General features: G+C 45.2%; 1 protein-coding gene across 1 annotated transcript; it reads left to right on the top strand.

Moving 5' to 3' along the window:
- The first annotated feature begins 1651 nt into the window (after positions 1-1651).
- LOC140249061 (serine/threonine-protein kinase SBK2-like) lies at positions 1652-9527 on the top strand. Its single transcript, XM_072330307.1, is given in 4 exon segments — positions 1652-1885; positions 7553-7760; positions 8498-8700; positions 8958-9527. Coding segments are annotated over 4 exon segments (1215 nt in total).
- The last annotated feature ends 7301 nt before the right edge of the window (positions 9528-16828 follow it).

The raw sequence follows: 16828 nt of genomic DNA, 5'->3' as shown, positions 1-16828 counted from the left end.
TGGATTTCTTTCACCATCAGAGCTAGGTGACAGCAGCCTGGCTCTTCAGCAGTTTGTGATGACATTCCAGTGCATCTCACTTTGCTGCTCATTGGCCAACTAGAGCTGGTAGTGGCAAGTCCTTCCCTCTCTTTAGAATGCAGATATAAGATTCAGCTCTGTGCTGGTGACCCAAGGGGTCTATTGTTACAGAGGCCATGCTGCTCTCCTCTGTTAGACTTTATCTTTCACCTTTGCCCTTTCTGCCTTCCTCACTACACTGTGTCCCCACAGTGGATATGGAGGCTCATTGGGGCAGCTTAAGACTTGCAGGTCCCTTACGTGGTCCCAGCTCCAGGGAACGTGGAGGCCAGCACTGTGACACTCCTGTGCCACAGCTACAGTTGCATTCATCACAGCTGCAGATACACAAACTGATGCATCTCCTAGAGAGTAAAACTCTGTGCTCTGCAGTCAGGATCTAAGACATGCATGCTGTCCATCTCCACAGGAGTTTCTTTCCTGTCCTTGCTCAAGTAGAAGAAAGAGAACTTTGGTGTTGGAGATCAGTCCTACAGACAGGGATGTGGGGGTTCTGGCTGGCAGTAAGCTGAATGTGAGGCAGCAGCGTGCCCTGGCAGCCCAAAAGGCCAACTGTACCCTGGGGTGCACCAGGCTCAGCGCTGCCAGTGGGCAAGGGGAGGGATTATCTGCTCTGCTCTGTGCCTGTGGCCTCATGTCATGGGTGCAGGGTGGGCGCCACAGTATAGGAAGGACATAAAAGTACGAGAGAACAGCCAAGAGAGGGCTATGAGGATGGTGAATTGTTTAGAGGGCAAGACGTATGAGGAGCAGCTGAGGTCCCTTGCTCTGTTCAACCCAGAGCAGAGGAGCTGAGGGGAGGCCTGATGGCGGCTGCAGCTCCTCATAGGGAGTGGAGGGGCATCGCTGAGCTCTGCTCTGTGTGACAGCGACAGGGCCCAAGGGAACGGCATGGAGCTGTCAGGGGAAGGGTGAAGGAAAGGGTCTGCACCAGAGGGAGGTGGCTATGGAATGGGACCCAAGTGCAGGTGATCAACAAGTGTTTAAACAGCACTCTGAGACACAGAGTTTGGATTTTGGGCTGTCTTGTTGTGGGGCCAGGAGCTGGACTCGAGGTCCCTGTGGATGCCTTCCAACTCAGGATAGTCTATAGTTCCATGAATATCAGCTAGGTGGAAGAACTGAGCATAGATGGAGCTCCTACAAGCCATTGTAGTTACCATTAATAATTTCACCTTCTCTGTAACTCTCTGTAATACTGGTCCGTGTGAGGAGCCTGTGTCACAAGCCCCATCATGTGGTGTTGAACTAGTTACAGTCTGTGCCTAGACTCTGATGCTCACTGACATAGGCAGCTGTGACCAAAACGTCTTCTCCCCCTTCTGTGGCCAAAAGAAAGTGCTGGCTGCCCACAATGGTCCTCAGCCCTGCTGCGGGGGCTGTACTGTGACTTGGCATAGCCCCAGAGTGGCTTTGCTTGTTCAACTGCAGGGACAACCGAAGCTGGAGGGAAGGTCTGCAAAGGGTGGATCCGCTGAAGGATCCCAGGGGCTTGTGATGATCTGACTTGAGCAGAAACAACAGCTCCACCTCAATCTCTGTGACACCTCCCTGCCCATGAGCTGGAAGGATGGATAGCCCCTTTCCTCCCCAGCACCCCTCTTCTCCTCTCACTGAGAGGTCACCTTCAGCCTGAGGCAGTGTGCCCCTGGACCAGAGGCTGAAGAAGGGGCGGAGCGTCACGCTCAGCCCTGTAATGCCTGGCAGCCCCTCCGGCTGCTCCACACAGCCTGGTCCCAGCCCAGAGGCAGCAGAGGGGGAGGCAAGGCTGCCCACGGCTGTCTGCCCTGCACTGCTGGAGAAGGTGAGAGGCCTGGGGGAGACGGAGAGGGTGTGTGAAAAGACGGGCTGCAGTCATAGTAGGATGAAGGAGACTGGACAGGCAGATAAAGGGGCACAGCTGGGCAGCCCTCATAGACCAGTCTCTGGCTTCGTGCGCTGCCATAACATGGAACGCACTCATTTCCAACATTTGGCATTCAACGTGGTCTGGTTGGTGGTAGGCTCCTTGGGGTACCTGTGCCCCAAAATGTTTCTGTACTTATGCGAGATTGTTCAGCAGTCGTGTCCGGTGCGACAGTGCCGCGGTACCGGCGTGTTGGTTGGGAAGTGAAGCATGATGTGGCTTGGTCCCAGCGAGATCACTGGCGATTTCTGACCAAGGTGGTTGTGGTTTAGGGCTTCCCAGGGCTGTCTGTTAGGAGGCTGGTTGGGGTCTGTGCCTGGGGAGAGCGTTGCACAGTGCTGAGAAGGAGACAGACAGACAGCAGTTCTCCTCAGTGAGATTAATCACTAGCTTGCTGACCTGTTTTAGAAAGCAGCTCATAAATCTATCAATAAAAAGGCCAGGAACAACCACCGTGATAATATCTTCTGGTATCTTGCCTGTATCCACAGTTTGCACTTCAGGGTAGCTTTTAGGGAAAAAAAAAAGAAAAAAAAGAAAAAAGAAAATATTCTTGGATTAAAAGTCCTGAATGTATAGGGATACTCTTGCACAATGCTTGATGAGGTTTTTAGGGTTAAATGACCTTCTTCATAAAATGTGCATCACACTTGAGGTCTAAAACAACCTTATTTCAGCTTCAGCTATTGGTTCTTATTGTAATGCCTTGAATTAGTGGGAGAGACTCTCCAGTGAATTTCTAGTACCGATGAAGGTATGTGCGGAAGACAAAGTCACTTTCTTGCTATCTATTTAATAAGCCAAAAAACCCAAAAACTACTGCCCTGGAAATTTCCCCTGCAACTGTCAGCACTTTCAGAATTCTTATGGTTCTTCCCACGATTCTTCTCTGATCCTTTTTCCATCAAACTGTGGTCAACAGTGGTAGTTTGCTGAGTTGTGGTCTCATTAATAGCATTAGAAAGATAGCATCCAATCACTAATGCTGTTCTTTAGATGTCATCCATCCTCCAAATTGTTTGGGAAATTTATCCTAGGGAAACCAAGTTTTCACATTAGTAGATTTTTGACATTCCAAAGAACACCATAAAAAAAAAGGAGATGAATATTAATGCAAAGCAGAGCGAACTGAAGGAATGCATTTCTAATGAAAACACAAGTCCGGTGGTGCACAATATTCTCAATTTCAGCGCAGAAGTCACTAGCAGGTGGCCAGCTCTTTAGAAATACAGCTTTCCTAACTCAGCTTATTTTCAGAGATTAAATTTCAGACTGTCTCAAGGAGTATACATGAGGAAACCTCACGGAAACAGAGTTCAGAGTAAGAGTCGTATTATCTCACAACAGATATCTTCTTTTATTAGAAGCAATACAAGTAAAGTTGAATGGCTATATCTCGTTTTGGCTGGATTTTGTTTGTTTGGTTGATAGGTTGGTTGGTTTTGCTTTTTGTTGTTGTTTAGAGTGAAGCTTAATTTTTAAATTAGCATCTGGCAAATTCTAGTTTATCACTCACTGCTGATGTTTTATGCTTCTGATGCTCTCTGGACATCCTCTTCAGCAAACTGAATGCAAAGATTGAATCTGTAGCATCAGTAACTCATGGTAATTATTCTCTTATGCTTGTCCCTGTATCATTCTGGTGTATATCTCTATCACTGCAGTATATTTTTAAGGCAGTTCTGTATCTTCCAACACATTAAGACCTACAAAGGAAGATGAGGGCATACCAGGTCTACATTTCTAAGTTTACACAACATTCACTTTCTTGAAAGTGGCACAGAGAGCTTAGATTAATCTGACTACCATGACATTTAACTTTTTTTCTTTGTCCCTCAATACCAGACTGAACTTCTGTCTTCTCCAGTAATTTGTAACACTTTGCATGTGCGTGCATGTGCTTTTTATCAAGCAACACATTATTTATCTAGTTTTATTTTTGTGTTATTAGCAAACATCTGATGGTCATTTCAGTGCTTTTTCAAGGTCATTGTCAAAGGTGACATTAACATAATGAAGTCAAAATTTAATGAAATGTGTATCGTGAGAATAACAATAAAACATGATAGTTTCCACTATACTGACTCTTGCAAGTTTGCTTGTTCTTACATCCATTGAAAACTGTGTGGCTTGTTGATTTTGATCAATGCCAGAATGAATTTGCATGGATATATTTTAGAGAACAGTCACTAGGTGGGATATTTCTAGCAGGAGCCATACAAAAAAACACAAGGCTGAGAATGGTTCAGGACATCCACCAAGGAATCAGTGGTTAATGGAAAAATCCTTTAAGGTCAGTTCCTCACACAACCCTGAAACAGAAATTAATGTGATGGTTTGATAATAGAGACAACAAGTGATACGAATTACTTGATAACTGAGTTCAGTCAGGCAAAACGTGCTTCACTGTGGGCAGAGGAGAGTGCTCAGATAGAAACAAAGTAGGCAATACTCTGAAAGGGATGTGAAGAGGAAGCAGAGCTATTCCCCTGAAAGGGAGTAATGTGGAAAAGCACTGGAGTCATAATGGATGTATAAGATAGTGCAACTCTGAGTGCATTGTTCCTGCTGAAATATGTCTGGGGGTCACAGAAAGAGGCAGAAAGTAATTTTGGCTCAATGTTTCACAGGAAGCATTCCCACAGAAGCAGCCTGTGTTATAAGAGGGGGCAGCAAATCCGGCGACGTTTCAGAAAAGAGTTGTAAAATGGATCTGAGAGCTGGAGAAAAAGTCTCATTTTGAGAGCTGTACGGAAGGTTGCTGGAAGATGGTTAACAAATAAAAAGACTTAAGGTGTCTTGATCTGATCTGCTTACTCAAAGACCAGTGCGACTATGAGTTCAGGAAACATTCTCCCTGTTTTTAAAGTAACTGTCATAGACATTGCAGAAGCACAGTGTGCCAGATGGTTTGTAAAGCCCATGTAAGGTGTTGGTTAAATACACAGGCTGGGTTTCAGGCTGTACCCTGCTGCTTTTACTCAATCTAAGTAGTTTAAATATATGCAATATAATATATAAATAATTATATCTCTGAGCACAATGTCTCTAAACCCTGCAACGGTCAGAAGGAAGGATGCTAGAAAACTTTTCTCTAGATAGCAGCATCAGGCGGGTAAATCCAGATTAGGATGTCATATAAATACATAACATCACAGTTTGCCTTTGGATCAAGCATGCACAATGGAGGTGCCCTAAATGCTGTTGTTTATTTGGTTTGGATTGATGCTCTGTAGAAGGTTGCACTAGAAAATGATCCCAACATGCCAGATGCTCACGGAAATTTATAACGAAGGATTTTTTATATGAGGAGAAACTGAGAAAGCTGAGACTCTTCTGATCAGAGAAGTCTCAGAGTTATACAAATACCTAATGGGAAACAATGGTGAAGATGGATCCAGGATCTTCTCATCAGCCCATTTACAGGACAAGAGATGATATGCTCAAATTAAAACAAGGAAATCCACCTAAACACAGTAAAACAGATTTGAAGTATGGGAAGGATAGTGGAGGAAAGAACAGTTTTGAAAAGGGCTCTGCCTGCTGCCTTCAATATACCCCAGCCAAATGGTGAGTGTATCTTGGCTAGTGCCCTGAAGGCCTCCTGTTCAAATCTGATCACTCAGCAAAGGGCAAACAGCACTTTAGAAGGTAACAGTGGCATATGCAAAGCATCCAGGCACACTGTACTCATTGGTGGCCCAAATGTAGCCCACACTTAACTTTCTAGTGAAATGTCAAACGCACATCAGCAGTACCTCAAGGATAGTAATGGCCGAATTCTGCAAACTGTTCTGTAATGACTGCAGTTGGTGCTTCCTTTATAAGGAATCCTGATCAGAGATATAGGTTTGCCAGTGTCCTTAATTCAGTTTTAGGCATGTTGTGTGTCTGATCTGCTTTTCCATGCTGGCTACTTCACTGATTCTTTGCTTTGCATCTGAAGAGTTTACAAACTGAAACACGTTGACTTTCAGAGCGAAGAATATACAGAGAAGCATATCCTTTCACAAGAGTAAGATATACCACGGTGAATATGAGAAAAACATATAATTAATAGATTAGATGAATCATTCATTAAATAATTTGATGCTAATAAAAACTAATTAATTAATATATAGGTGCTTGAAAATTATATCACTATTGAATGATTCATTAAGTGGATGCAATGATAAGATTCCAGCCTTTGGATTAGATAGTGCTAACAGGTGGCCAGCCTACAGGGGAAGAAATTTTATCTAAGTCAAGTTTGAGAAATTAAGTTATCTGAGAAGATTGTGAACCATTTGCTGACAAGAAGTTGTGTAAGACCGTGAATTTGATATAGGAGAAATACTGTCATCAGAAGAAATCTTTTTATGCTTTATCAGAAATATAAATCTAACAAGGCAAGCTGATATCCTTCCTGTGTCTCCATTCCCCAGTTAGTGTGACATTAGCTTATCTAATATCACAGGGAGGGCTATGTGCTTTAAAGGTTTCTTACATTTTAATTTCTTTTTTCTATGTATTCCAACATAGGACTCTTTAAAAGGCTTTCTCAGATATTCCTTTTAATGCCTAAATATGACAACACCAGTTTGAAAACCTCAGCATCAAGGTGTATACATGGACAGGTTCTGCAATGACTTTGCTGTGTGCAGTTTTGCAGGCTATGGTGACTGAACAGCAAACAGGAGGACATCAAAGCAAAATCTCTAAAATACTTTCCAGAATGACTTTCACTGTGTATCCCCACGCTTCATTTATCCCCTCCCATGCACACACTTGTGCAATGTTGAATTCCCTATGGACTGTGCTAACTTTGGTTGCTGCTGGCTCTCTCACCAAGTCAAAGCCTTTTCAGAAATGTAGGGCCAATTACTTGGTACTTATGAGTTGCATTTAACTATACAATCTAGGTGAGAAGGGAAGGGAAATGAAGGGGAACAGTCCCACAGGCAGTCCTATGCTCCTGTAGAAATTTGGCCTTTTCTCTTATAAAGGTCTGTTGCTACATAACTGGACTCTTCAGATGAACAGATTTAGCAGCACTGGGGGCTGAAAGTTGAAGGAACTGTAATAAGCTCTGGTTGTAGGGAGAGCAATGTATAACCAAAGAGATACATCTGGAGTCTTATCAGTGGTACTGTGTGACTGGACAAGAAGTGGGCACAAACAAACTTAGAATTCCTATTTAAGCATAAGGAGAAACTTTTTAACCATAAAAGTGAGTGAACACTGGAACAAGTTGCCCAGATCAGTTGGGATATCTCCACCTTTGGAGAGATTCAAAACCCACCTGAACACAGCCCAGGTGAACCTGCTCTTATTGACCATGCTCTAAGCAGAAGGTTGTACTCAGTGATCTCCAGAGGTCCCTTCTGGCCTCAGACATCCTGTGGTTCTGTAGATCTTCTATATGGTGACAGCCTTTGCCTAGAAATGCACTCCAAAAAACCACCAACTCAACCCTAGCACAGCCAAGAGAGCACTAAGAATCCATGTAGCAGAAATAGTCTTTGCCAGTTTGTGGCACGTCTGATCCATTTTTGTTCTGTGCATGTTGCTCTGTTTCTGACTCAGGCTTTGATGTTTCTGCAGGGCTCAGTGATGGCTGAGAATGCAGCTGTGGCAGTAGCACCAACAGCAGCACCAACCATGCTAGAGGAGCTCCTGGAGATCACGGCTCAGAGCCTGGTGCGCACTGAGGTGGCTGAGCACTATGAGGTCATTCGGGAACTGGGCAGGGGCAAGTATGGTCATGTCATGCTCGTGACCCACAGGCAGAGAGGTAAGGAACTGGCTGCACCCTGTGAGCTATTGTGCTTGGTGTGGGTTGATGGGGCTTGCGTGTTTGGTGCTAGGAGTGTCAGGAGATTCCCAAGGGAACCAGCAGGACAAGGGCATTCCAGCCAGGGACCTTCCCATTGCACCCAGCCAGGGGGTAGGTAACAATGGGGGGACAGCCCAGAGCAACAGGTAAGACTGTGATGATGAGGTATGTCCAAGGTCAAGCTGTGAAGTCAGTCCACCAGTAAGGACCAGCAGGACTCATGACCATGCATAGGCATGGATATCATACAGCTGGGAACCAGCACCCCAACAACAAAGTGTAGGCAGGGAGTGAAGTCCTGGGCTTGAGCTTAAGTCAGTCTTCTGGGCCCATGGACTGCCATGGTGTGGGTGGATGTCTAAGATTGGCCAAGGCCATTAAGGCCTATCAATGCCCTCAGAGCATTGAGACTCCAGGAGTCTCAGGTCAAACTCATGTAGCCTGAATTTCTCTTCCCCTACCCAGTGCTACCCAGTGTTCCTATGGAATGAACTGAATAGCTCAAAACTCACATAAGCAGCAGTGTCTCTTTTCATTTCTGATCCCAGTATGACATACCTTCATATAAAACTTTTGTCCAGAGACTCCTGTGGCCCCCATGAGTTTCCAGACCCATTTCTGTCCAGTGCTCTCTCTGTATGGTTTTGGTGTGAGTGACTTTCAGGGGGGATCTAACTCATTCTTCCCATCCCTAGGAACTCCTATGGCCCTCAAGCTGTTGCCCAAAGCCAGTACCAAGCTGCACACCTTCCTGTACGAGTACTGTGTGGCACTCTCCCTTGCCACCCATCCTGCTATCATTGGCATGTTTGGAATTGCAATCGAATCCAGTCAATACTATGGTTTCCTCTATGAAGCAGCAATGCACAAAGACCTCATATCTATCATCAAACCCAGGGTGAGTGCTGCTACAAAGGCATGAGAATTGGGACTGCAGTGTTTGGCCTCTTCAGACTGGCTGGGGCAGAGGAAGAAAGTCAGTGGAATGTGGGTCTTCCACTTCCGATATCTACAGCTTTGAACAAGATTAGAGCTTGCAAGAATAGAATCTCAAAGACATTCCCTATTGGAGAGCAAAAATAAAAGCCCACCATCTTTGTAGGACTGACTAGGTGCCATGCAAATGCAACATTGTTTATCTTTCTCCCTCTGCAGGATGGGATCCCTGAACCAGCTGCCAAGCATTGTGCCAAGCAGCTCGTGAGTGCTCTGGAGTTCATCCACAGCCGGGGGCTTGTGTATCGTGATGTCAAGCCTGAGAATGTGCTGCTTTTTGACCCTGAGTGCCGGCGCATCAAACTGACTGATTTTGGGCTTACACGGCCCAAGGGTACCAAGCTCAAACTAGTAGCTGGGGTAATCCCCTACACTGCCCCTGAACTAAGCAACACCACTGATGCCCAGGGGGTGCCCATAGATGCTAGCATGGATGCCTGGGCCTTTGGTGTGCTGTTGTTCTGCTTGCTGACTGGATATTTCCCTTGGGAGCAAAGCCTGCCTAATGACCCTTTCTTTGAGGATTTCATGCTGTGGCAGGAAACAGGCCTGGAAGAGAATCTACCTCGCCACTGGAAGCGCCTGACAGCTGAGGCTGCTCTCATGTTGCGGAGCCTGCTGGCGCTGGATCCTGCCAAACGTGGTCCTGTTGGTGGGGCTCTGCGCTATGTCAATTACCCTTGGCGTCAAGATGAAGGGCACAGCAAGGAGGCTGATGTGAAGCCTTAGAGCCTGCTCCCCACAGGGAAGGGAAGTCAGATCTCACCCTGCAGGGAGCTTTGGGGCCAAGGGCATCATGATGGGCCTCCCGCAGTGTGGCTGTGAGATGCCATGGTAACCCAGAGATCAGCTTCTCCACAGCACTATCCCTACCATCATGGAACCAAGCTCCTTCCCTGAGATGGTCCTCACTCTAGGCTAAGCATTGCCCATTGCCACTTCCTTGTGCTTCCTTGAGACTTAAAATATCTCCTTTCTCTCACAGATGACAGTTCATGTATAAAGCACCAACTTGTGTTCTGGCCACTGGCCACTCCAAGGGAGTTTCTAGGGATGCAACACCTGCCTTACCCTTGAAATAGAGCAGATATCTACTTCTTTGTTTCCACAGGTGGCTCTTCTTCACTTGTAATAAAATGTCTGCAGGGGGTTTGCTGTGGGAAAGCATAGGTATGACAAAGCCAGTGGCCAATTAAGGACAGCCTGCCAGAGGCATGGGCTGTCTGATTTCACCAGGGCCCTTCAGGGGTGGCTTCAGGTAAGCAAAGTGGAGGTGGTGGGAGCCCTCAGCATATCACTGCAGATGATATCTCAGATGATGCTCAGAAGATGGTGAGAGCCACTGTGGTGGGGTGTTGGGAGGACTGGCTGAAGGACTGTTAGTAGCAAGTAGACATGGAAGGATGTTCACAAGGTGCTGCAAGGAAATGAGCAGAGGATAAGAATGTATAAGAGCTCGGCGTGAGTGATGACTGTAAGACTACATATCTGTGCCTTGCCTCTATCGTGTGTTCTTGCATTAACTGTTCAGGGATTTTTCCGTCAACAGAGTTGGACATACATTTTATCTCTATTGTGTTTCTTAGACCTACTCTTCTCCCTGTTTCTGAAGACATTCTTTCTGTTAATTCTACAGTGATTGCAACTGCTTGGAAATCTCTTTTCTACTTTATTTTCTTCTTGTAAGGTTTCTTAATACCAAACACATAGGTTGCTCTGTAGGATTTTCACTCTGAAACACCTCCCTTATGAACAAGAGAGAGATACAGGAACCACAAGCCATGTCTTTATGTATTTCTTCCCATTTCCTTCCACTGAAGAACAGGTGACAGTGGGTTGTTAACAGCTGGAGTCACAGTTTTAGTTCATGAGTCTCCTCCTCTAGTTTCTTTTATACAGAAAAACATCCTTTTGCAAACATTGTCACCCTTGATGAAGAAAGATTCACTTCTCTCCTTCCATGACTGGCCTAAGTGCAATTGGAAAGGGAAGCTCACTGCCAAGAGCATCTTGATTTGTGATTCAGCTGAGAAAATAGTACTGCTATGAGGATGGTTGGTCTGAGTTTCGCTGGGAAAGGATAACAGAGAAGTTTATCAGGGCACATTATCCATAAGAACAATCCTGAAGATACCTCCCAATTCTTTTCACTGCTGCCTTGCTCTCAATCCCAGCCCTCCTTCACTTGCACCACTCCTTCCTCACAAAGCCAGACTCCCTCTGTACCAGCATCTGCTACCACTTCATCCTTCTTCCTGTCCTGAGTCCTTCAGACCCAAGGAACAACCAATGCAAGCCCAAAAGTACCTCCCTTGTTTTGCTTTCAGGTCTAAGACAACATTGTCTATGATCTTCTGATGCCTGCCTTTCCCTCTAGAAGACCATCCTTCTCCCATTTCTTATAATCTCTTCAACCATCCCCTATCTGCATCAACACCCCTCTCCCGGTCTCCAAATGCCTTTGTATATATGCATTTTAATCTTGGGAAAAGATAGCAAGAAGAGAATTAGGAGTTAGAAGCTCTTCTTAGTTTTCTACATCTTTCCTCAGGCAATTGTTGTTGGTAATCCTTTCCAGCTCAAATCACAATGCTGTTGTTGGAAATGTCTTCAGCTCAGTTTTCATTTTCAGTGATTATATAAGTTTTAAAGATGAGTTACCTAGCATCCCACCCTTTCTAAGACCGAGGGATCTACAGGCCAGGTAGCTGATATCTATCCAGTGAAAAAACAATGCAAAATTTAGTAGAGCTGCTTATTGATGGGAATTAAAGATCAGGAACATCATTTTGTGGACTGCAACCCTTGGTGTTCTACCTGAAAATTATGTTTGATAAAGTCATGATTGATAAAGAAAATCCATAACCTTGCAGTACAAAATTTTGTGAGGTGTGAATTATTGATAGAACTAAAATTATAGTACATTGTATTGGTTAAAACAATACACTATGCGAAGTCAAAAAAGTATATTAAGAGAACTGAGAACTTGCAATTTAGAGAAAAAATAGTTGGGAATGGTCTTTGATTATTTTTGTTGGTCTCTGCGGGCATCAGTAGTAGAATGAAAAGTATCAATACTTCCATCAGTGATTTGAAGTTATATACACAACCACTTCAAGTAAAAACCTACAAATAACACAAAACTGAATAGGCTGATAAACGATGACAGTAATAGGCCACTCAAAGAGTTCTGTATAACTTTGCGAGATGAGTATATTCAAACAAAGTGCATTATCTTGCAAATAGAAGAAATATATTCAGGTAGGAGCATGTAGGGATAAAAATCACTCTTGTACAAGGATTCCTGAAAAGCATACAAAAATCTTTGCAATACGTAGAGAAAACATAAGATTGGGTGAGTTCTCATAGTGGTATTCTGCCAAAAACACTGATGGATCCCTTGCAGGGCTGAATAGGGAGCAGACACACAAGGTGGTCAAATCTCCAGCAAAGATAGCTAACAAGATTCCTGCTCGACTAAATAGGAGTTCAGGAAGTAGGAGCAAGTGATCAGGGTTTGCTACGTTGCAGGGCAATTCTGGAGATGGTACCATTTACATGCAAATTGGAAACTGGAGAGAGTTTAGCAAAGAACCATAGTGGGACCATTGCCTGAAGCTGTAAGAAGGTGCTCTTAAAGAAAACAGTGAACTGATCTACCAAAAATTGGAAGACAGTAGGGTGCTTTGGGTATGATACTGAATACTAGAAAGAAAACATCTGCTATTAATGAGCTATTTTTAGGGTCCAAGAGCAATCATGAGAGCTGGAGCTGAGCATGTTCAAACACCATGTTGTAGTGGTGAGGAGTCTTACCTATTGGAAAAAATGTCATGCAAGGACACACTGAGAGAACTGGGATTGTTCAGCTTGGAGAAAGGAAGGTCCAGATCCAGTATAGATTTTATCAATATGGATAGATGTCCAATAAGAAGGTGTAGAAAAGACATTGTCAGAATCTTTCTGGAGGTACTGTGTGACAAGACATGAAGCAATGCACATAAACTGAAATATGGGAAAATCTATTTAAACAGAAACAATAATGGCTCGATAGTGAGAGTAGTCAAGCTGGAACAGACATTCAGAAGCTGATTGGACAAGGTTCTGGTCAGCCTAGCTGGTCCTACTCGATCAGGAGGCAATCTCCAGAGGTTCTGTCCAGTGTCACTCACTCTGTGATTCAGCAACATTTTTCACGACAAGAACATTCAGCAGATATGTGTAGATATGTGGGGTTTCCAATGTCTCTGCTTTGGATATGTGTGGCATTGCAGGCAGAGGTCTCAGCAGAGCTGGGTGCAAGTTGAAAAACTGTCTTGGTGAAAAAGGATGAGCGAAAAGAGTGAGTATATTGCACAGAGGTGTAAAGTTCATTGCAAGTTAAAGAAAACTTGAACTGGTGAAACACTGACATCTTTGGGCAACAGGTCAAGCTGCCCACTTCCATCAGTGCCAAGGCTGTTTGTTGCAGGAGCCCATTATGTTGATGAGGATCAGAGTCTTGGATCTGCCTGACGGACAATCTGACAAATGCTGTTGGCAGTGACCAGGACAGTATGCCTATCTCCTTTGTTACAGTCCTGTTTGTTGGAAAGTGTTTCTGCTGCCATAAAATTGTGTTGTATACAACTTAGTGATGAAATCAGTGCTGCGACTGCACCAAGGGAAGCAGACCGCGCTGTGGCCAAAGACATGCCTGAATCCAAGTGCCCCACCCGGGTGTTTTTATCAGTGGCTCACCCATAATTGCAGCTGGATTTCTTAAATCAATGAACAAGCAGACCTGTTAAGGCCTATCCGCAGGGGGTCTGAAAAAAGATCTGCTTGTCCCCATCACCCCCCATGGCAGCTGTTGGGAGAGGCCGAATGGAACGGGGCTGCGTGCAAACACGCTGGCCCTTTGCACGCTCTGCTGCTTGCTGCAAGCAGGCTGGCTGAATGCCTGGTGCAGTAAAAGGGCAAGACTTCAGTTAATGTAGGCACAGGGTATGGGGAGGATCTGGTGTCGTCTCCAAGGAGGCATCAGGTGACTGCAAAGGGGAGGGAAAGACCTGGTACTTCACTGCTCTCTGAGATGGAATGAAGAGGTAAATTGGTCAATTGCAGAGCTCATTGCACTGTGTGAATTCTGGATGCAGCAACTACAGAACAAGAACTGTAAACACAGCTCCTGATGTCCTAGTGCACGCATCCCATGGATCACTGGAGAATATGTGGTCTGTACAGTTGGATGTTGAGGTCAGTGCCATCTCTCCCTTCTACCGGAAGACTGAGGAAAGTCATGCTGTTAGACTGGTTGACCCTGTGACAATTGGCAGAATACAGGCCCAGCTTTCAGGATCTCACCAGATAAGCTTCTGTGCTCATTCCTAGAAGCTTGCAGCACATAATCTTCCTTCTACCATCTGCCATGACAAGTCTGACACTCTGTTACTTCCATCTCTTCCCACTTGAATCATTGCAAGGGCTTTGCCTTAAGTTTCTTAGGAAAGCTAGGGAAAGACTAATCCTCTGTATTCCTCAGACATCTCTTGTAGCTTTGTCTTCTGAACAAGGCTCATACTTGACCCTCCTGTGATATCAGGTGTTGAGAGTGTCAAAGAACTGAGCAACAGAGCCCAAAAATGAGTGCAGGAAAGCATAGCAAGCCAGGGAATATAATAGGGCAGATATGAGACTACATATTGCCCATTGTTGCCTCCTCCTCCATTGCTTTTTCTTGACTTTTGACATTCACCTCAAAGGCAAAATGTGCCAGAGCTTTGATAAACAGAATCAATCAAACAAACAAAACAAAAAATAAGACTGTTCTGAACAAGAGTCCTTCTGAGAACAGGAGTGGGAAGAGACAATAACTGGAGGACAGAGACAGTGAAGATTTGTTACCTTTCATCCTTACTGACACAGGGTCAGGCTGGCCACAACTGCAGCACAGTTGCTTTCTTCTAGAGTTTCTAGAGCTGTTCCCTGACTGGAAAATATGAGATGGTTCATGGAGTGTCAGCCATAAATCTTTTATTAATTTTTTTTATTTTTTATTTTTTTTTAATTACTGAATCTTATATCCTTGAGCGGAAATGTGTGAACAAGAGAAAAATGGCTTAGGCAGAGAGAGATCAAAGGAGCAGGTTCCATATTTCCCTCATCCCATACCTTGGGTTGTGTTGTACCCTGCTGCCCATAGTATAACATTAAGTCTCCTTAATGCTCTGATGGGCTGTCAGTGTCAGCATTGACCACAAGATGAGAACTGACTACTACTAAATCCCATAACCGTTCTCAGAGTCCTAGATTCTCCTGCTCACAGCCCAGCCAAACTCTGCCAGCCAATAGTCTGGGCCTGCCCTTATAGAGGCCTGCCCATATACAGGCCTGTCCGTTGCTGTGGCTGTGTTTCTGTTTTTCCCTGGTCATGTGTGTAAGCTCTATCCCTTGGCTCAGCATTGTGCAAGCGAGGGAGGAAGGGGGATTTGGCTGAGCCTAGGGTGGTGACAGAAGGGGGTCACAGTTGTCACACAGACTAATTGCACTTCTAACCCCTCTTTGCTGTTTACAAGCTGCCCCCCACCAAGGAGTTGTGTCTCTGGCTGACCCCTGTGCTCCAGAATGGAATAGCACAATATTCTTGCTCTCACTTGGGGCCCTGGTAGTACCTTTTGGGTGTTAGCTCTGACCAAGGTCATCCTATGCTAGAGCTTTCATGATAAGATTTACTGCAAGGGATTAATACAGTCTGTTTTTCAGTTTATCCCTGATGTGCAGCTCCTGGTTACTGGTCACTGGTTACAGGCTGCAAACAGTCCTTGAACAGGCAACTCTCAGCCCCCTGTCCTTGTCCCCAGCCATGCTCCTTTCCTGCCTCAGCTGATAGTCTTCCCTTCCATTGATGGACTGGGAGAGAGAAGCACAGCAAGGACAGCCATGTGCTGACATTGCTTGGCTCTGCTGAATCTGCTCTCTCCAAAGCCAAGTAGGAAACAGTGACAGCTTTCACATCCCCTTGTCCTTCTGTTGACAGTTGTTGCTGTTGACACTCACTCTTGGGAAATTTTTTCATCTTATTAAGGGCAGTAAATTTTGAAGAGATTGCTGAACACAGGGCTAACATAACCAGCATTCCCAGGAGCGTGCTGGACAGGCTTAACTCCTGGCAATTCCTTCTGCAGAGCCTCTTCTCTTGCACCCCTCTCAAAATCTACTGAAAAATTCATGTCTGTACACGTCATTGGTACGTGTCTTTCTTCAGTGTAAGGAATATTAGTCCACAGCAGCATGAGTACTGCAATGCCAACCAGGCCCTATGCATGGAGCTTCATGCATGGAGCTATTCTCACCACCCAGATGGTCCCTTGAGCACAGTACAGCTGCAGCTTCCATGCCTCCATGATCTGTGTGGGTCATTGCATAGAAATGCAGTGCTACTATGAGCCTTGGGCTAGGATGTTCTTGTGTCATCTGTGGTTGGATCTATTGCATAAACCAGCTGTACAGTGCATAACTGCTGCATTCAGTCCATATTGACTAGCCATGTTGCTCAGTCCTTCGACTCTGGAAACTCAGGTCCTCAGGCTTGCCCTCCCCTCCTTCATGCTCACGCTGCTCATAGCACATCAAAGAAGACTGCAGCGCCTTTATCCCACTAGGACTGCTCATCACTCAGCTGGAAACATATGAGCACACTTGCCTGAGAAGCAGCTGCTGTTTGGGTAGGATGGGCACCTTCTATTCCCAGTGCTGGAAGAGTTTAGGACATGGGGATGCTGGGGCTCCTGGCAACTTTCTGCATGGCTTTGAAAGTAGCCATTTCCAATCTCTGTTTGAGTTTACTGTTGCTGGGCTACCTCCAGGAACTGTTGAACTGGTTGGCATCCTCTGGACTGCTTCATAATGGAAATCTGGGATTAAAGCGAGCTGTGATAGGCAGGAATTCTGACCAGCCCCTGAGTAGCCTGCAGTCCTCCCACTAGTCGTTGGCTGAACAACGGCATGTCAGGAATTGGATAGGGCTGGCAGAGACTGGGCTGTAACAG

Source organism: Excalfactoria chinensis, chromosome 2, assembly GCF_039878825.1.
Source record: "Excalfactoria chinensis isolate bCotChi1 chromosome 2, bCotChi1.hap2, whole genome shotgun sequence".
Taxonomy (NCBI): domain Eukaryota; kingdom Metazoa; phylum Chordata; class Aves; order Galliformes; family Phasianidae; genus Excalfactoria; species Excalfactoria chinensis.
The sequence above is the reverse complement of the archived record's forward strand: the minus strand, read 5'-3'. Positions and strand labels throughout refer to the sequence as shown.